General features: G+C 40.0%; 1 protein-coding gene across 1 annotated transcript; it reads left to right on the plus strand.

The window, feature by feature from the left end:
• Positions 1 to 2,682: 2,682 nt before the first annotated feature.
• ptar1 (protein prenyltransferase alpha subunit repeat containing 1) lies at positions 2,683 to 21,240 on the plus strand. Its single transcript, XM_026322247.1, has 7 exons — positions 2,683 to 2,794; positions 4,592 to 4,761; positions 5,836 to 5,902; positions 6,103 to 6,207; positions 18,238 to 18,487; positions 18,825 to 19,180; positions 19,971 to 21,240. Exons 1-7 carry the CDS (start codon positions 2,709 to 2,711, stop codon positions 20,353 to 20,355), a joined length of 1,419 nt encoding a protein of 472 aa, XP_026178032.1. The 5' UTR covers positions 2,683 to 2,708; the 3' UTR covers positions 20,356 to 21,240.
• Positions 21,241 to 21,832: the final 592 nt, after the last annotated feature.

Below are 21,832 nucleotides of genomic sequence, written 5' to 3' on the forward strand. Positions count from 1 at the left end.
CTCCCTAGGGAGGTGTTCTGGGCATGTCCCACCAGGAGGAGGTCCCGGGGAAGACCCAGGGCACGCTGAAGGGACAGCGACAGATGTTTCCTCAAGGTTTGCTCCTGAAGCATTTTCCAAAGGGAGATATCGCCACAAGGCAGCGGAGGTTTCAGACAAAGTTTTCCTTCTCTGCATGCGGCAGGTAGTACCGGTAGCAGGTACAACCTGACCTGACCTTAAAAAAATCATAACAATAATAACTCAACTAAATGGCAAGAGAATGATTAATTTGTCAATTAAAGAAGCACAAATAATTGGCTTCTCTATTTCAGTTTTTCTTTTTTAATAAATTTGCAAAAATTTCTACATTTCTGTTTTTTTCTGTCAAGATGGGGTGCTGAGTGTACATTAATGAGAAATAAAATGAACTTTTTTGATTTTGGCAAATGGCTGCAATGACACAAAGAGTGAAAAATGTAAAGTGGTCTGAATACTTTCCGTACCCACTGTACCAACGAAATACTATATTGGGATTGAAAAGAAATATTTAATAGCAAAATACTAAAATTCATAAAGGCTCCTACAAGGGGTTTGTAAACAGGCAGGAGATGAACCAGGCTGTGGTCTGATCTTCCAAGGGGGGTGGAGAAGGGAGATTAATTTTTTTACATGATCTCCATTCCCCCTGCGACAGACTGGTGACCTGTCCATGGTGTACCCCTGCCTTCCACCCGAGAGAGAGCTGGGATAGGCTCCAGCAGATCCCCGTGACCCTGAACCAGGAAAAAGCGGGTATAGAAGATGGATGGATCTCCATTCCACCATGAAGACCTGGAATTATAACAGATGGCAATTCCATCCATCCATCCATTATCAGGGTATCTGCAGGTTTCTAAGAGCTAGATTTAAGACTTTTTAAGACCTTTTCAATACCACGCTGAATGAAATTTAAGACCAATTTTGTAGAAATAAAATAAAACATCCCACAATACAACCAATTACCATAACACACTGTTTATTGATATAAACTGTTTACACACCGTTTGATTTATTGAGTAAAACAAAAATAAAATGCCAGGTGTTTTCCGACAGGTTTCTGCAGCCGCTTTGTCTTATTCACACCACATGTGGGTCTCCAAAGCTTTCATACCCATTGTTCCGAGTTTTAAATTTTTTTGCACAGCCTGCACCGGACCTCGAACACGTTGCCACTAACTGGACTTAACCACGGCGCAAAATTAGGGTAACCAATTGTCATTAAATTTACATTTATCCATGGCAAAAGACTATTTCGTTCTGCGTAACAAATACGCGAAAGGCTTTCAAATAAAATCTTCCTTATGGGGTCGGTTAGATTTCATTTTAAGACCTTTGAAACGCGAATTTAAGACATTTTAATGCTAATTAAGGCCTTAGTTTTATAATATGGAATTTAAGACTTTTTAAGACTTTTTAAGGATCCGCGGACACCCTGATTATCTATACCCACTTATTCCTAACCAGGGTCACAGGAATCTGCTGGAGCCTATCCCAGCTCTCTTTGGGTGAAAGGCAGGACACCCTGGACAGGTCACCAGTCCATTACAGGGCCACATAGAGACAAACAACCTCACACACTCACACTCACTCCTATGGGCAATTTAGAGTCACCAATCAACCTGACATACATGTTTTTGGACTGTGGGAGAAAACCGGAACACCCAGAGTAAACAAGCAGGCTCCCCATGTAAGCACAGGGAGAACATGCAAACTCCACGCAGAAAGATCCCTGATGGGTTACGAAACCCAGGCCCTTCTCGCTGTGAGGCAATAGTGCTAACCTCTCATCCACCGTGCTACCCGTGTGGTAAACAGTTTCTGGTAATTTGATTAATATAAAACCTGCTTTTGGAAAATGCACCAATATACTGAAGAATGCTCTAAAGAAGTTAAAAATTGAAACAAAATTTTTAGAGAACTGAGAAAAGACATACATTTCGAGATTTACTGGAATTTAAAAAGATTGAAGCATTTGTAAGGAAGACAATAAAAAAAAAAAAAACAGAGGAGAGGCTGTTGTGTATCAAGAAAACACCACTGAATAAAGATGTAGCCTAATACATTTGCAAGCTTATGTAAACATTATTCCATATGAGAGGCAAGCATATATACAAACTTGGACAATACGTTTTAGTCTGTAAAACAACATGTACATTTTATGCTCCTGAGGTAAAGCTCCAAGGACTACTATTCAATTGAAAACGGTAATCAAACCTATGCAAGTTCTCTTATGTTGCTCTGGTATGTTCTAGTTATGTACTAATATCAATACAGATGTTTAAGGAAATTAAAAAAGGTTGCTAAAATGGCTTGAAAATGTCGAATTCACAACTCCAGTATGTAAAACATAAATTAAATCTTTAATTTGGAACACAGTTCCTAAATCTTACTTTTATCGAAAAATGTTAGGCCTCCCAGCAGAAACTGTGGATAATGTTCTTTTTTGTTTGTCCAGTAGCCTATATAAACAGCCTCGTTATTATGGAATAGGCTGGAAGAGGCTGCAATTAAACACATGGACGTAAAACAATTTCTCAAACAATACTGGGAAATCGACTTTATAACATATCTTCGTTCTGCGTATGAATATTCTTTTTGCCTTCCCACGCTCTATGGGCCCTCGCGGCTTCCATATATATATATAAATATATATATGTAGGTCAGTGACGTAGTTGGATGCTCTAAAAATGGCGGAGTCGGGGGAGGAGGTGGACGTGTTGGTCCAGAGAGTGGTTAAAGATCTCACTAACGCCTTCAAGAAAAACCCGAATATGTAAGTTGACATTGAACAAAACTGATAGACTGCGGTGGCATTTGTCACATACCGTGGACCCTAAACCAACCAGCTGCCCTAAACCAGCTAACGCTATACCACTATCATCATAGTCTGGGCTTGGACTATCACCTGGAATCATGGGGGTTCAGAAAAAGTTGAAATTTTTGTCAGCTAGTTTTTTGTTTGTTTATTCTGTTAAGTAACTATGTTAAAGGATTTTTTCGAAACATTCCCCCTAATCCTATTGACGTTACAAAATAGTCAGTTATTAACGCTACGTGTCATTACGTTAGCTGGCTAACCTTTGGACGTGGTAAGGTGGCCAGTGGCCAGTGTCGGTGCTTTGGTAACGACGAGAATGATTAATTTAGCAATCAGTATGCTTGACTTTACATGTGTTTTAGTTTTCACATCCCTAAGCTCCGGTGTTTTGGGTCTGGTCAGGGTTAGCAAATAATAGCACTGTGCTTTCGTAACCTGAAGTGCTTGAGCTGTGTGACGTTGTTTTGTCCTTACTCAAAGTTAACACCTGGGAGTGAAACATAGTGAAGTCTTTGGTTAGCAAAAAAGGACAGCCCAAATACAGCAAAATGCAGTCTGTAACAGAACTCCAACACAGATATGAAATGTAGTACCAAATTCTGTAACCCACGTCTTGAATCTGCGGCATAAAAAGGCACAGGTAAGTGGTTTATATACAAAACCAAAATATACACTACCGGTCAGAGTTTGGATACACCCTTTTCATCGGTGATTTTTCTTTTTCTTTTTTTAAAATTTCAACATTGTATATTAAGACATCCATTTCCTCTGGCACATTTAGTGAATTTTGTCTGTATGCAGTAGACAGCAGGAGATTGTCCGAGTGAAACGCATATTCACTTGGGGAGAAAATACAGTTGATTTCAGCCTCATATCTTGACACTACTCAGACTTTTTACAAGGGAGCTCACAGGAAAATTATTGTCTGGTCTGTATTCCTCGGACAGCTGTTCTTACATGCAGCTTACCAGGATAATGTCTAGCAGTGTTCAAGTGCATGTCTGAAAACATGTGGCTTCATTGTGTGTAATGCACCTACTCACTTTTGCTTTCAATGTAAAATTCTAGTAAACAAGTGCCCTTTTAATGTAATAAAATTTAAGATCTGTTTAAATGTCATCGTGTCGTCACACGTAAAAAGTAAAGAGTTTGTATTATTTTTTTATTTTGACAAAGTGTTGAAAAATGACTTCTTTATATTATTTTTTTTTAAGAGCCTGATTAATCGATTCATCAAAAACATAACTAATTAATCCAATATTAAAACAGCTGTTTGTTGCAGCCCTATTTGAAACTAAGAAAGAACATGCGAGGAATTATGTAGTCAGCAGAATAAGTGTGAAACAGCCCAGAATATGTTATACATATTTTAAATGATTCAAAGTAGCTACATTGAGCTTTGATGACAGCTTGGCTCATTCATGGCATTCTCTCATAAGATTGGCGAGGTAGTGACCTGTGATGGTTTTCAGTTCACAGGTGTGACTTGTCAAAAATTAATTTGACATTTCTTGCTTGTTAATGTGCTTTAAACCACCATTATTTCAAGAAATTAAGGTCAGTCAGTCCTAAAAATCTTTGAACAAGTCCTCATGTATTTTTTTTTTGTTTTGTTTTTTTGTTTTTTTTGTTTTTTACCTGACTTGCTACTAAAAATGGTTGGTGCACACTGTATTTTCACAATTATTCTCTGTTCATATATAACAAATTTAAATCACCACGAGCCCCTGTTCTTTCTGTCGGCTTTCACAGTGATGAAATTGGTGTGATCCCTTGTCCAGAGGCCCGCTACAACCGCAGTCCCATTGTGCTGGTGGAAAACAAGCTGGGAATTGAAAGCTGGTGTGTCAAGTTCCTGTTGCCATATGTCCACAACAAGCTGCTGCTGTACCGCCAGCGCAAACACTGGCTGGACAGGGAAGGTAAGTGAACTTTATAACGTCTACCTCAACAAAATCATTCTGGGAGGTTGCAGTCACATGAGTAATGACATCTTGTTTGATTCTGAGAGAGTAAATTCATTGTGACATGTATGTGATGGACACATTCTAGACCACAATACAGACTATCTGTACAAAGGATATCAGCCTTTTTCTTTTAATTGAATTTGCAACTACACCATGGGCACCATGCAGGGTATATTGGAGCAGGAATAGAACCTGCCTGCATTCACCTGCCTGTTTACATGTTCATCCGGTCTGTTCTCTACATATAATGTTACTAGAATCTGTTCAAAATTCCACTGGCATCATACAAGTTTCCTGCACATGATGCAAAGATTGTGCTTGGTATACACAGAATCCTTGAGAATAAAGCTAAGTTGAACAATGTTTTTTTTTTTCTTTGTGCTGAACGTTTTGCAGTTTTTCCATTTTAGTTTTTCTTTATGGGCAGATGCAAGGCCAGCAAGTCTTTTATCTTTCAAGATGTAATCCAGTTTTACCGTCCTGTTGTCTTCGGGTCAATTTGACCCATTTTCAAAAGATAATATGTGATAACTTTAAGTCTATCAGACTTTAACTTTCTTCCATATAATTAACTAAAAATGACATGGATCGTTCCCTACTATAAGTGTAAAATATATGTTAATATCTTGAAAACAAGTTCACTAAAAAGGTGAAACAAAAAAATTGGTGATCATTTTATACCTCACGCTTTATAAGCAGTCAAAATATAATGGGTAAATTTGACTCATGAGGACAAAAGGTGTGTAATGAATTTGAAGACAATACGACACACCTTTTGTCCTCCTGAGTCAAATTTACCCATTTACAAAAACATTTACCAGCATTTTATGACTGTCCTTATGGGTTATTCAGTGGAGATTGAATGGGTTATAATTTGATATTTTCTATCAATTTCAAATGAAATCAACAATGTGTGCAAAATATAAAGGAGTCTGAATCTTTCTGAAGGTATTGTAATTGTTCAATCTTGATAAAGTTGCTTAATAAAATCCTGAAACTGTTTGCTATGTCCCTGTTTGTGTTCCTCAGCTTTAGTGGATATCACTTGCACTTTATTGCTGCTTAACCCGGATTTCACCACCGCATGGAATGTCAGGTACGATACAGCCACAGTAGCATTTACAACATAGCTACAGCGTTGTCTGTTATTTATGTTCTTGAAAGTGTAGGACTTGACAAAGATAAAATACTCCAAGTTGATCTCAGGTCACCACACAAGTGAATCAAGCTATACTAACTATAAATACCATAGTCTAATTTGCAGGTCTGTTGTAATGCATAGCTAACTGTTGGCAGGAAAGAGTTGCTGGAGTGTGGAGTTCTTAACCTAGAGAAGGACCTCTATTTGGGAAAGCTGGCCCTAACCAAATTTCCCAAAAGCCCAGAGACGTGGATACACCGGTAAGACTTCACTGCAGAGAACCATTTTTTGTCACTTTCTTAACCTTCATGTACTGTTGGGGATGTTTTCATCCACTAAAGGTCATTTTTCACTATTAATTTGGCCATAACTTTCACTGTATTTCAGCAAATGGAATGATTTTTGGTGACAAACCTTAATTTGACATACATTCTGGAAATATGATTTGGAAATTTTCCCATAGGTCAATAATACACTGTGGGCAAATTCACTACCCTTTCGTTATGTTTGGGAAGAAAACATCCACTAAAATAAACTGCTGTAAAAATATACCAGTTAAATTTTTTTTTTCAACTTTTTTTGCTTAAATCTGTTAATCAGCTTCGGTTCTGATCAAACTACTAAATGTTTTTAAAAAATCCAGGATTATAAGTCTTTAAATGGCGATTTCATAAGTGATGTCATGGATTTGGGGGAAAAAAACCTAAAATGACTTATTTTCAATTCAGTCTTGGGTGTGTCAAAGATTAACACTGATTTTGATGCATTGTTAGTGTTTGTGCAGCATCAGATTTTAATTTTTTTTTCAGACTAATTTATTTTGTGGATGTTTTTGGCCCCATTGACTGCCATTAACAACTTTTTTTGACTGCACAGCCATGACGCTATATAATCATGCATTCTTAATGGTTGGTGGTTTCCCCTGTTGGGAAGAGGTAAAATTTGACTTTTACTGTTGACAACCAAGCTGCCCCATTAACCCTTTACACAGGCCTGTGCATAGAAAGCTTAATTTGTGGCTTTTATATGGAGTTTTACAGTGGTGTGAAAAAGTGTGGCCCCCTTCCTGATTTTATTTTTTTGCATGTTTGTCACACTTTAAAATTTTAGTCAAAGATAACACAAGCAAACACATCATACAGTTTTGAAATGAAGGTTTTTATTATTAAGGGAAAATAAAATCCAAAACTACATGGCCCTGTGTGAAAAAGTGTTTTCCCCCTAAACCTAATAACTGGTTGGGCCACTCCTAGCAGCAACAACTGCAATCAAGCATTTGCGATAACTTGTAATGAGTCTGTTACAGTGCTCTGGAGGAGTTTTGGCCCACTCATCTTTGCAGAGTTGTCGTAATTCAGCCACATTGGAGGGTATTTTCCCAAAAGTCTTGGGGATCATCAAGATGTTTTCTGGCAAAACTGAGACGAGCCTTTATTGTTTTTTGGTTTTTGTCTTGCAACTCTGGCATGCAGACCATTTTAACCCAGTCTCTTTCTTATGGTGGAGTCACAAACAGTGACCTTAACTGAGGCAAGTGAGGCCTACAGTTCTTTAGATGTTGTTGTGGGGTCTTTTGTGACCTCTTGGATGAGTCGTCGCTGTGCTCTTGGGGTAATTTTGGTCAGCCGGCCACTCCTGGGAAGGTTCTCCACTGTTACATATTCTATACATTTGTAGATAATGGCTCTCACTGTGGTTCGCTGCAGTCCCAAAGCTTTAGAAATGGCTTTATAACCTTTTCCAGACTGATAGAGCTCAATTATTTTCTTTCTCATTTGTTTTTTAATTTCTTTGGATTTTGGCATGATGTCTAGCTTTTGAGGATGTTTTGGTCTCCTTCACTTTGTCAGGCAGGTCCTATTTAAGTGATTTCTTGATTGCGAACAGGTGTGGCAGTAATCAGGCCAGGGTGTGATTAGAGGAATTGAACTCAGATGTGATAAACCAGTTATGTTTTAACAGGGGGGCAAACACTTTATCACACAGGGCCATGCAGTTTTGGATTTTGTTTTCCCTTAATAAAAACCTTAATGTAAAAACTGCATGATGTGTTTACTTGTTATCTTTGACTAATATTTAAATTTGTTTGATGATCTGAAACATTAAAGTGTGACAAACATGCAAAAAAATAAGAAATCAGGAAAGGGGGCCGACACATTTTCACACCACTGTATATGGACTATATCAGCATATTACAGTGTGTGTGTAAGAGAGCTTTGCATGTTGACACTGAGGTGTGTGTTTTTGTTTGCTCAATGTAGTTTTTGTTCTCTGAGAGCTGAGGTACATATTGAGTTTCTCAAAGTAAGTGTATTTATGCACCTGCTGCGTTTTGATGGGGAGAAGTACAGACTAAACAAAAACAAGGTAAGTGGATTTAACACTTGCATGACATTCTGCTGGTCATTTCATGGTGAGAAGAGCAGCAAGCACCATAAGGAGTGGCTTCACTCGTACCAAAGTTTTCCTGACCCCTCCAGCAAGCTGCAGAATATATCATCTTCTCTCTCTGACACTACTGATTCAGGAGAGTCCTGATTTTTGTTGTCACACTCATCGTCCTCCAGCTTTTTCCACCGAAAGTAAGGAGGATTGCGAGGATCCTGGATTTGGGTGGACTGGGAGAAATGGCAAAGTGTGGTTTCCCACCAACATGAAGGCAATTCCCTTGTTTCAGCCTGGCAGAGGCGTGACTTTACGGCAGATGCGTTACGTCATTGTGAGGGTCCAGAACGTGGATTCTGCATTCAGTCTGTTAACGGAGATAATTGACCTCATTGTCAGTATGACCAACCTTCATGGGCGCCACACAGTGAGAAAGAAACTGGACCAGCGTGGACTCCACAGATCTCCCTGCCTACATCGGGCTACTGATTTTGGCCGGAGACTACAGGTCTAGAGGGGAGTCCACATGCTGCCTGTGGAATGATCGCAGTGGTCATGCGATTTTCAGAACCACCATGTCCCTCTCAAGATTTCATAAAATCACCAGAGCTCTGTGCTTCGACAACAAGCCGCAGAGACCAGTTTGTCATAAAGAAGACAAGCTTGCCCCCGTCAGATCTCTGTGGGAAATGTGGATGCATCGCCTTCCCTTCCTATTCAACCCCAGCAAAGATGTCACAGTGGATGAATGGCCAAATATGGACTAAAAATTTGAGTGACTGCTGATGCATCACATCCTATGCCTGGAGGTGTGACATCCATCCATTATCTAGTATTATCTACAGTGGGTACGGAAAGTATTCAGACCCCTTTAAATTTTTCACTCTTTGTGTCATTGCAGCCATTTGCCAAAATCAAAAAAGTTCATTTAATTTCTCATTAATGTACACTCAGCACCCCATCTTGACAGAAAAAAACAGAAATGTAGAAATTTTTGCAAATTTATTAAAAAAGAAAAACTGAAATATCACATGGTCATAAGTATTCAGACCCTGTGCTCAGTATTGAGTAGAAGCACCCTTTTGAGCTAGTACAGCCATGAGTCTTCTTGGGAATGATGCAACAAGTTTTTCACACCTGGATTTGGGGATCCTCTGCCATTCTTCCTTGCAGATCCTCTCCAGTTCTGTCAGGTTGGATGGTGAACGTTGGTGGACAGCCATTTTCAGGTCTCTCCAGAGATGCTCAATTGGGTTTAGGTCAGGGCTCTGGCTGGGGGAGTCAAGAACGGTCACAGAGTTGTTCCGAAGCCACTCCTTTGTTATTTTAGCTGTGTGCTTAGGGTCATTGTCCTGTTCAAAGGTGAACCTTCGGCCCAGTCTGAGGTCCTGAGCACTGTGGAAGAGGTTTTCTTCCAGGATATCTCTGTACTTGGCCACATTCATCTTTCCTTCAATTGCAACCAGTCGTCCTGTCCCTGCAGCTGAAAAACACTCCCACAACATGATGCTCCCACCACCATGTTTCACTCATGAGCAGTACCTGGTTTTCTCCACACATACCGCTTAGAATTAAAGCCAAAAAGTTCAATCTTGGTCTCATCAAACCAGAGAATCATATTTCTCATAGTCTGGGAGTCCTTCATGTGTCTTTTGGCAAACTCTATGCGGGCTTTCATGTGTCTTGCACCGAGGAGAGGCTTCCGTTGGGCCCCTCTGCCATAAAGCCCCGACTGGTGGAGGGTTGCAGTGATAGTTGACTTTGTGGAACTTTCTCCCATCTCCCTACTGCATCTCTGGAGCTCAGCCACAGTGATCTTTGGGTTCTTCTTTACCTCTCTCACCAAGGCTCTTCTCCCACGATTGCTCAGTTTGGCTGGACGGCCAGGTCTAGGAAGAGTTCTGGTCGTCCCAAACTTTTTCCATTTGAGGATTATGGAGGCCACTGTGCTCTTAGGAACCTTGAGTGCTGCAGAAATTCTTTTGTAATCTTGGCCAGATCTGTGCCTTGCCACAATTCTGTCTCTGAGCTCCTTGGACAGTTCCTTCGACCTCATGATTCTCATTTGCTTTGACATGCACTGTGAGCTGTAAGGTCTTATATAGACAGGTGTGTGCCTTTCCTAATCAAGTCCAATCAGTTTAATTAAACACAGCTGGACTCCAATGAAGGAGCAGAACCATCTCAAGGAGGATCAGAAGAAATGGACAGCATGTGAGTTAAATATGAGTGTCACTGCAAAGGGTCTGAATACTTACGACCATGTGATATTTCAGTTTTTCTTTTTTAATAAATTTGCAAAAATTTCTACATTTCTGTTTTTTTCTGTCAAGATGGGGTGCTGAGTGTACATTAATGAGAAATAAAATGAACTTTTTTGATTTTGGCAAATGGCTGCAATGACACAAAGAGTGAAAAATTTAAAGGGGTCTGAATACTTTCCGTACCCACTGTATACCCAGTTAGCCCTAATTAGGGTCACTGGGATCTGCTGGAGCCTATCTCAGCTCTCTTTGGGTGAAAGACAGGTGTACACCCTGGACAGTTCACCAGTGGAGGTGTGACATTTACTTGGAAAAAATTGATACTGTGATACTGCAGCGGTAGGCCAGGAGGGCCTTCTGTCATGAAGATAACTGGAGTCCAGGGCCCTCACTGTCACTTGTGACAACTTTTACCTCCTACTCACTTGCTTAGGAGCTTCTGCAGAATAAAGTAGCCTTGGTGGGGATAATCAGGAAAAATAAACCAGCTGCAGTTGTCGGCACCTACAGCTGCAGAAGGCCAATCAGTGGCCACAGATGTTATTTTTAATTTTGTGGACATATCTGCATAGCTTTTTCTAGAAGAACTGGGAAATTCTCTGGTCTCTGCATCAATATTGTTGATCACCTCCCTTGCGCACTAGTTGCTGCCGCACTGGTGAGAGGGACGTAGTCTTCTGCAGCTGATACCAGCAGGCACGAACAGTTCAGGAGTAAAAAGGGGATCATGCACGTTGAGCAAAGGACAAAAAAAAAAAAAAACAACAGCCAGCACTTTCATCTGTTGTGGTAGATACAGGGTTGTTCAAAATAATAGCAGCACAATGTGACTAACCAGAATAATCCAGGTTTTTAGTATATTTCTTTATTGCTACATGGCAAACAAGTTACCAGTAGGTGCAGTAGATTCTCAGAAAACAAACAAGACCTAGCATTCATGATATGCATGCTCTTAAGGCTGTGCAATTGGGCAATTAGTTGAAAGGGGTGTGTTAAAAAAAAAATAGCATTGTGGCATTCAATCAGTGAGGTCATCAATTTTGTGAAAAAACAGGTGTGAATCAGGTGGCCCCTATTTAAGGATGAAGCCAGAACTTGTTGAACATGCATTTGAAAGCCTGAGGAAAATGGGTCGTTCAAGACATTGTTCAGAAGAACAGTGTACTTTGATTAAAAAGTTGATTGGAGAGGGGAAAACCTATAAATAGGTGCAAAAAATTATAGGCTGTCCAGCTAAAATGATCTCCAATGCCTTAAAATGGAGGGCATAACCAGAGAGACGTGGAAGAAAACGGAAGACAACCATCAAAATGGATCGAAGAATAACCAGAATGGCAAAGGCTCAGCCAATGATCAGCTCCAGGATGATCAAAGACAGTCTGGAGTTACCTGTAAGTACTGTGACAGTTAGAAGACGTCCGTGTGAAGCTAATCTATTTTCAAGAATCCCCTGCAAAGTCCCTCTGTTTAATAAAAAAAAAAAAAAAAAAAAAAAAAGGCATGTGCAGAAGAGATTACAATTTGCCAAAGAACACATCAAGTGACCTAAAGAGAAATGGAGGAACATTTTGTGGACTGATGAGAGTAAAATTGTTCTTTTTGGGTCCAAGGGCCATAGACAGTTTGAGAGATGACCCCCAAACTCTGAATTCAAGCCACAGTACACAGTGAAAACAGTGAAGCATGGTGGTGCAATCATCATGATATGGGCATGTTTCTCCTACTATGGTGTTGGGCCTATTTATTGCATATCAGGGATCATGGATCAGTTTGCATATGTCAAAATACTTGAAGAGGTCATATTGCTTTATGCTGAAGAGGACATGCCCTTGAAATGGTTGTTTCAGCAAGACAATGACCCCAAACACACTAGTAAACGAGCAAAGTCTTGGTTCCAAACCAACAAAATTAATGTTATGGAGTGGCCAGCCCAATCCCCGGACCTTAATCCAAACGAGAACTTGTGGGCTGATATCAAAAATGCTGTTTCTGAAGCAAAACCAAGAAATGTAAATCAATTGTGGAATGTTGTTAAAGAATCATGGGGTGGAATAACAGCTGAAAGGTGCCACAAGTTGGTTGACTCCATGCCACACAGATGTGAAGCAGTTATAAAAAACTGTGGTCATACAACTAAATATTAGTTTAGTGATTCACAGAATTGCTAAATCCTAGAAACAAAAACGTTTGTACAAAATAGTTTTGAGTTTGTACAGTCAATGGCAGACACTGCTATTTTTTTTAACACACCCCTTTCAACTAATTGCCCAATTGCACAGCCTTAAGAGCGTGCATATCATGAATGCTGGGTCTTGTTTGTTTTCTGAGAATCTACTGCACCTACTGTAACTTGTTTGCAATAAAAAAAAATATACTTAAAAACCTGGATTATTCTGGTTAGTCACATTGTACTGCTATTATTTTGAACAATACTGTACACTTGCAGAGGGCCGGAGGTGATATCCTGCGAGTCCTGTTGGAAAGACTGTACACACACACACTATAATATGCTGATATAGTCCATATAGATTCCTGTCTAACCTCATCTGTCAGCCTGTCCATCACTACAGCAAACAAGAAGGGGCTCAAAGCCGATCCTTGGTGCAGTCCCACCTCCACCTTGAACTCCTCTGTCACCCCTACAGCACACCTCACCACTGTCTTACAGCTCTCATACATGTCCTGCACCACTCAAACGTACTTCTCTGCCACTCCAGACTTCCTCATACAAAACCACAGCTCCTCTCTCGGCACCCTGTCATATGCTTTTTCCAAATCTACAAAGACACAAAGCAGCTCCTTCTTGCCTTCTCTGTACTTCTCCATCAGCATTCTCAAAGCAAATATTGCATCTGTGGTACTCTTTCTTGGCATGAAACCATACTGCTGCTCACAAATGCTCACTTCTGACCTCAGCCTATCCTCCACTACTCTTTCCCATAACTTCATTGTGTGACTCATCAGCTTTATTCCTCTGTAGTTTCCACAACTCTGCACGTCTCCCTTGAATGGGCACCAGTACACTTCTCCTCCATTCCTCAGGCATCCTCTCTCTCCAAGATCTTGTTAAGTAGCCCAGTCAAAAACTCTACTGCCACCTCTCCTAAACACTTCCATACCTGCACACATATGTCATCAGGACCATCTGCCTTTCCATTCTTCATCCTCTTCAACGCCTTCCTCACTTCATCCTTACTGATCTTTGCTACTTCCTGCTCCACAACAGTCACCTCTTGTACTCTGTGCTCTCATTTTCCTCATTCATCAACTCTTCAAAGTATTCCTTCCATCTTTCCATCACACTTGTGGCACCTGTCAACACATTTCCATTCCTGTCCTTAACCCTCTGGGGTCGACGAACGTGCCGGCGCATTTTGACGCATCTTCTCCTGATAACGCCGAAACAAACTTAAATTACTCCGTCAATTCTGATCGTATAGATAAAAGAAATATATCATTCAAATCTGTAAAGGGTCTAGTTTTAGTTGTATACCATCATAATAACAAAACTTTGTGCTTTTTTTTTTAAATAAAGAAAGCCGACAGGATGTGCTGTCTGTCTTTTCTGTCTCTGTCATTTCTCTTCACAGACGCGTAAATACAACAACCAAAATCTCAGCGAATACTTGCCTCATAAAAATAAGAATTATATGGCTAGAAAGCTTGAAATGTTTTCTTTTGAGTGAAACAATTCAAGTCGAAAACAAGTCATCACTTTTTATTTAATCCGTATGAACGTAAGAAGTACGTTTTGTCTCACCTCATTACAGGTAATGCGATCCCGTCTTGTACTCTGTTCACATGTAAATAATCTCAGGTGAACCAGGTAAATATGTGCACGCCCCTGAGAAATGACATAAAACGTCAAACTTCATCATTGAATTTACTCACTTTTTCTGCGTGTTACGCACGTCAAGAAGGGCTTCTTATATTCCACACAGAGACAAATAGTTTAGTTTGTTCTCAGAGTAAAAACACTGATTTTTAACTCAAATGACGAACGTTTGGCTCCGCATTGTTTTGTATTGTGCTGCGCTAATCCCCTCCCATCTACATTGACTGAAAGACTCATTATGCGCATCTTTGTCTGGTCGTTGAGTGCGTCTTTTGTCTTCTCAGATAAATCACGACTGTTCATCCTGAGACACACCTTCTTGCATATGGCCTTTCTGGACAAAAAGTGTCTTAGAAAATATAAATCAGTGTATTGTTTACTGTGAATGAGTGAACAAGATGACATTCACAGCACTCTGAAGTAAACACTTTAGCCTACAACATGCAGGTCTCCAAAGTCTTGTGAATCAATGCTCTGTGTTTTATGGTCTTATTTCAGTGACTTAAAAATTGTAGTTTTTCACTAACCATACATAAACACTGTTTTCTCAAAAACACAATCATGTGTAAAGTTGCTGCTCACATATTATTGTAGCCCATTTTGTGCTGATTACAGTATTATCAGACTTTAGCCATTAATATGTTTAAACACTGAAAAAAGCACAAATTTGTCCAGGGCCCCAAATCCCCTCAGACCCCAGAGGGTTAATCACCCTAACCTGCTGCACGTTCTTCCCATTTCTGTCTCTCTGCCTCGCCAACCTGTACAAATCCACCTCTCCCTCCTTAGTGTCCAACCTATCATACAAATCCTCATACACCCTTTTTTTGGCCTTTGCCACCTCTACCTTCACTTTACACTGCATCTCCCTGTACTCCTGTCTGTTCTCGTCTGTCCTCTGTGTCCCACTTCTTCTTAGCTAACCCTTTCCTCTTAACACACTCCTGAACTTCCTCATTCCATCACCAAGTCTCCTTTATCTGCTTTCCTCTTTCCAGATGACAGACCAAGTACCTTCCTACCTGTCTCCCTGATCACTCTAGCTGTAGCTGTCCAGTCATCTGGAAGAACCTCCTCACCTCCCAGAGCCTGTTTCAGCTCCTCCCTGAAAGCCACACAACACTCTTCCTTTTTCAACTTCCACCACTTGGTCCTCTGCTCTGCCCTTGTCCTCTTCATCTTCCTCACCACCAGTCATCCTACACACCACATCCTATGCTGCCTGGCTACATTCTCCCCTGCCACTACTTTGCAGTAACTGATATCTTTCAGGTTGTAACGCCTTCACAAGATGTAACCAACTTGCGTGCTCCTGCCTCCACTCTTATATGTCACCCTATGCTCCTCCCTTTTCTGGTGTTCACTACAGCCATTTCCATCCTTTTTGCGAAGTCTACCACCATCTGTCCTTCTGCATTCCTGTCCTGCATACCAAACTTACCCATCACTTCCTCGTCACCTCTGTTTCCCTCACCAACATGTCCGTTGAAGTCTGCCCCAATCACCACTCTCTCACCACTAGGGATACCCCGAATCACCTCATCCATCTCCCTCCAGAATTTCTCCTTCTCTTCTAACTCACATCCTACCAGTGGGGCATAACCACTGACAACATTCAACATCACACCTTCAACTTCCAGCTTCAGATTCATCACCCTATCTGACACTCTTCACCTCCAGAACATTCCTAGCAAAATCCTCCTTCAGGGTAACTCCTACTCCATTCCTCTCTCCATCCACACCATGTTAAAATAGCTTGAAACCTGCTCCTAGTCTTTAAGCCTTGCTACCTTTCCACCTGGTCTCCTGAGCACACAAAATATCCACCTTTCTTCTCTCCATCATATCAGCCAACTCTCTAGTTTTCCCTGACAAAGTCCCTACTCTAAGTCCTACACTCCTGCCCTTCCTCTTCTCTTTGTCTACAAACACGCCTTCCTCCTCTCCTTCTTCAACCATCAGTAGTCCAATTTCCACTGGCACACTGTAGGTCAACAGCACCAGTGGCGGTCGTCGTTAGCCCAGGCCGTGACCGATCTGGTATGGGAGTCGTATTTGTGATTCACATGTTTAATTTGGCTGACATTTTACGTCAGATGCCCTGCCACAACCCTCTGCATTTACCCAGACTTGGGAGCGGCACATGAAGACACTGGATTGTGCCCCCCTGTGGTTGCATTAATGGGGCCACTTGGTTGTCAACAATAAAAATCATAAATTTTACCTCTTCCCAACAGGGGAAACCACCAACCCATCAAGAATGCATGATTATATAGTGTCATGGCTGTGCAGTCAAAATTTGTCGTTATTACAGTCAATGGGGCAAAAACATCCATGAACAGTAAATTAGTCAGAAAAATTAAAATCTGATGCTGCGCAAAAAATAACAATGCATCAAAATCAGTGTTACTAATCTTTGACATATCCAAGACTGGGATGAAAGGTAAAAAAAAATATCCTGTCCACTATCACTTTTTATATTGAAAATAAGTCATTTTGTGTGTTGCCCCCCACCCCCACAAATCCACATCACTTATGAAATTGGCATTTAAAGAGTTAAAATCCTGGAATTATTTAAAAAAAAATTGTTATCATTTAGTAGTTTTGATCAGAACTCATTAACAGATTTAAGCAAATAAAGTTGAAAAAAATATTTTTACAGCAGTTTTATTTTTGTGGATGTTTTCATCCTGAACATAACGAAAGGGTAGTGTTTTCGAACAGTGCACAAGGGTTAAATCTAGTATGTTTTATTGGTAGTTAAGCAAGTATTTATCTCCATATCCATGTTTGACATTGTCATTATTATTTGTTAAATTCACTGAATGACTGCTTGAGGGAAAAATAATTTTTATTCCTAGTTAAAGCCTTACCACTGTTTTAAAACATACTTTTAGATTTGCAAAGCCTTTATTTTATTAAGCAGAGGAAATGAAAATCTTGATGGTTTCACTCTTTTCTCCATCACAATTAACGCTAGACCAGGTCTAACTTAAAGGTCTGCTCATAAAGATTAAAGGTTAATTGTAGTAGTGTTTTGGTCTGGATTGTGTGATCTCAAATAGAAAAAAGGTTTCCCAAATCTGAAACAGTGTTAAAAACAGTTGCTTGACTCTACTTGTTAAATCCAGGTTAATCAAGTGGTAAGTAGGAGTGACACCAGGTGTCAGTGTGTTGAGTCTCTTCATATAATCCTCATTCTTCCTCTCTGACCATAGTTCTTTATGCTCCCAGCTCTGTGTTTGCAGTTGCTGACGTAGTGCAAAATGAATGTGGGACTGGTCAGACCCTCCTTGGTGGTATTGTGTGATAAATCTGTACAACACTAATATAGAGTAGCTTGATAGTCTAGGGTGTTAACTCTATCTCACATACTAGCCTTATGTCAAGGAAAATATTTTGTAAAATTATTTAAAAAGTGGGAACTTTGACTGTATGTAATTTTGTCTGCTGTACTTAATGTGCTTCTATTACCTGATCATATCTCGAGAAGACTCCTGTCAAACTACAAAAAAAACAATTCAGCTGAGATTGTAAAGTGATGCTCTAAAGTGATGTGTTTTTACTCACAATCTGGCAGAACATTAACCAAAAGATTATAGTGTAAGTTTAGTCAATAAATCATTATTAATTATTTACAGCTGTAATAAGAGGAGCTTGGCAAAAAATTCTTTGGCCTATGGGATGCCACTGTACTGGCTTAGTGTGCCCTTTGTGGCACGAGCCACAAAAAATGGCCCACATGTATTTTTATGTATTTATACAGAGATAAATGGCATTATCTCACCCATCATGTCTCCCTGCAGACGCTGGGTACTGCAGCAGATCCTGAATCAGTTTTCTGCTGTAGGCTGCAGCAGGAAGCAGCAGCATCATCAGGGTGAAGCAGAGCAAGCTGATGCAGAAAGGATCCAACAGCACAGTGACCAGCTGGCCAGGACCCTTCACCAAGAGATGAAGGTGTGCTCTGATGCTGCCTGCCGCTATCCCAGCAACTATAATGCATGGTCCCACCGGATCTGGGTGCTACAGCACATGGCCAAGGGCAATGTCAAGGTATGACAAGGAAAAGGTGCTTTTATGGTTTTTCTTTTTTAAGGATTGTAGAACGTTGTATCCAGGGGAGATGTTGCATTGGCAGGGTGACTCACCCCATCATATAAATGATAGGAGAAACACTGGGTAGAATTAGTTGCCACAGGTTTTTTTTTTTTTTTTTTTTTTTTTTTTTTTTAAATCAGGGATTTTAGTCCTTTTTCCTTTAATTAAAAAAAAAATCACTTGAAGGATAACTTGACAACATGACAGTCTAATCTCAACATAACAGTCTAAATTTAATGTAAGTGTTCTGTTTCTCACAAATACTTGCACTCACGGCTGTCTTTCCCAACAGGTTTTCCATGATGAGCTGTCCTCTATGCGCCTATGGGTGTCCATGCATGTCTCTGACCACAGTGGGTTCCACTACCGCCAGTTCTTACTCAAGGAGCTAATCACTGAGTTTTTCCAGACTCCAGCTAGTACCACCACCAGTTCACCCCAGCACCATTTCAGCACAATTCCCAGGAGCAGTCCCCACCATCACAACGATGTCCAAGCTAATGGGGATTTGTCAGGTGCAGAGGCTACAGATGGAGAGGACAAGCTGCTCAGCTTCATTACAGTCCTTCAGCTCTTCCGCCAGGAGATGGAGCTGTGCTCAGACCTGATCCAGGCCTTCCCTGGACATGAGACACTCTGGAGTCACAGGTGAGGTCAGAGGTGAACACAAAACAAGGTATCTGTTATTTTGCAATGATATAGTATAACGCATAATTTAAACATGAATTAATATTTAGTACACTAAATTCAGTCATTGAGGTGTTAAACAGAATATCCTACAGTTCTTCTAGAGCTATGTTTCTTACTCTACTTATGTTGATAGTTGTGGATTTTCAGTTTTCTAAGATTTGTTTAAATTTTCTAAAAACATTTTCATATAAAGAACAAAAACAGCTTTTAAAATATGCTAATATTTGTTTTATTTTTGCTGCACTTTCACAAACAAATGAGAAAACCTGTGTATTCAATGTAATGACAAAGTGAAATTGAACAGAATATTTAACTGCAAATTTCCAAACAAGGCCAGCAAAATGCCCCTCCACAGATACGGAGATACCAGATACCCTCATTACCGAGGTCAAACATTCAGCTTTTTCTATTCATTTGTCACTCGACCCATCTATATATGTTACATGTTAAACATGTCATTCAAAGACTGCAGAATAGCAGAGTATGGCAGGTGTGTTGAACAAAGACATAAAAGATGATGACTGTGTGTTTAGAAATATTGTTTGTTGATATTTATGACTGGTGAAGATCAGATCACATTTCATAACTAGTTTATGCAGAAAACCAGGACATTTTCTTGTACCAAATGTTTATATGTCTGTAAGTGCCTTTTGTGTTGTGTTTTTTTTTTTTTTAAATTGCGATTTGGCACTATACAAATAAAACTGAAATGAATTGGAACTGAATTGAATGTTTACACCCATTTCAGGCGGCATGTCTTTCACTTGTGGCACCATTTGAAGAGGGAACACCAGCACCACTGCAGCAGCAACGACTGCATTGAGTCTGTGCACCCTAATGACAGCGACCCAGGCCTGCTGGGGGATGATGATCAAAGCTGCCCAGGCCAGGGGGAGACAGTGAATGGACAGAGCCATACTAGTGAAGCTATGGAGGTAGATGGGGCGTCCTTGACAGATCTGCATAATAGCAAACGACAGAAGAGAGGCATTCTGCGGCCTGGCCCTCTCACCCTATTCTCTGAGCACAACTTTATAAAGAGCATCTTGGAGAACTGTTCTAACCCCGAACAGAGACACTTTGCCATGGCATACAAGAAGTGGTTAGATGTTGTTGTTGGTCAGCAGCCATGAATGAGAAAGAGAGAACAGCTAGTCCTGTCATTTCTTAACAGTGAAGTTGCCTTTAGATGAAGATTTAGAATCAGCTTATCCAGTTGTATTGCTGACTTTGACCAATAGTACTTCAAATGCAGTGATGACTTTAGAAAGCAGTCAATGGGCAACCTAGTAAGTGTTCTCTTAACAGTGAGTAGAGAAGGTGGGGATAAGATATTGTTCTTGAGAAGCATCTGGACTGGATTCTTTTAAGCTTTATCTGAGCCAGTACCCTTCAGAATGGAAATCTGCACACATAGAGCCTGCTGGCTTGCTATGTGCCTATTTGGAGATTCTGCTCTAATTTCAGGTGCCTCAGTGCCTCAGGTCAAATTTCCACTGCTTTTGTATTGCTAGCTTGGTATTCTTCTGATATTTCAGCAAAGCAACTCAGTAAAGCTGCCACGAGGAACAATTGTCTTTGCATAGAGGTGAGAGCAGAGCAGTCTCATTACTCATTAGAAATCATTTGTTGTTTCCCTAATGTATGACATGTCCAAATAGTAGATATTATATAAATAAGACATTATAAAATTCAGTAATACGAGTGACCCCAGAACACACACAACTCAGTAAATCAGTAAAACTCAATTATTGTGAAGTGTTATTTTATCATTTTCACAGTAAGTTTTATTGAATTTTCTTTCCACCTCTTTTCAAAACTCCTCAAGGTATTATTACATATGTATACAAAATCTGTTAAATATCATTTAGCAATATTAGAGTTTTAATATGGTATATTCAATTTATTGCTATGTATATTTTGCCAACATAGGAATAAACAAATTTTAAGTGTTGGCTCTTTTGGAGTTAATTGTATTTAATGGAAGTAAATAATAGGGGCTTTGTCTTTGTAATTGATTTTTTTTTTTTTTTTTTTTTTTTTTTCCTGATCTGTGTTTTCTCATTAGAAGAATGTTTTTAAAATAATTCAGTCGTTGCTTGTTGCAAATGCAGCTTATCAACATAGTCAAACTCCTGTTTTGTTTGAAGTTCAACAGGTTTCCATTCTGAAGGCAGTAATGTTTAATAACCGTGTGTTTGTTTCTTCTTTTGGTTTTCTGTTGATCCTTGGTTGCCGTTCGTGGTTAATTTCTACTCTTTCATTTTACTGGTGAATATAGTTATGGAGTCCTTAACTATGTATTAAAGTGCTAAGTTACACATGCTTGTGACATAAAGGCCAGAGCTAGTTGCTAGCAAAGTAAAGGTTGTTCACTATGTCAGAGCTAACTTGCAAGTCTGGATTCCTACCAACTGAAGCTCTAAATACACAAGCAGGAAAATGTTAACTTCACCTGTTGTAGGCTTACTGATGTTTTGACTTTGAAGCCTAGAGTGCTAAGAAAGTGAGTTTCCCTGATATTCACTGGTGCTACATGATGCCGTTACTACAACAAATTCATCTGTTACAGGTGTGTATTGTGCAACAGGCGATAACTAAACAGCACTT

Source organism: Mastacembelus armatus, chromosome 9 (genome assembly GCF_900324485.2).
Source record: "Mastacembelus armatus chromosome 9, fMasArm1.2, whole genome shotgun sequence".
In the NCBI taxonomy this organism is placed as follows: Eukaryota; Metazoa; Chordata; class Actinopteri; order Synbranchiformes; family Mastacembelidae; genus Mastacembelus; species Mastacembelus armatus.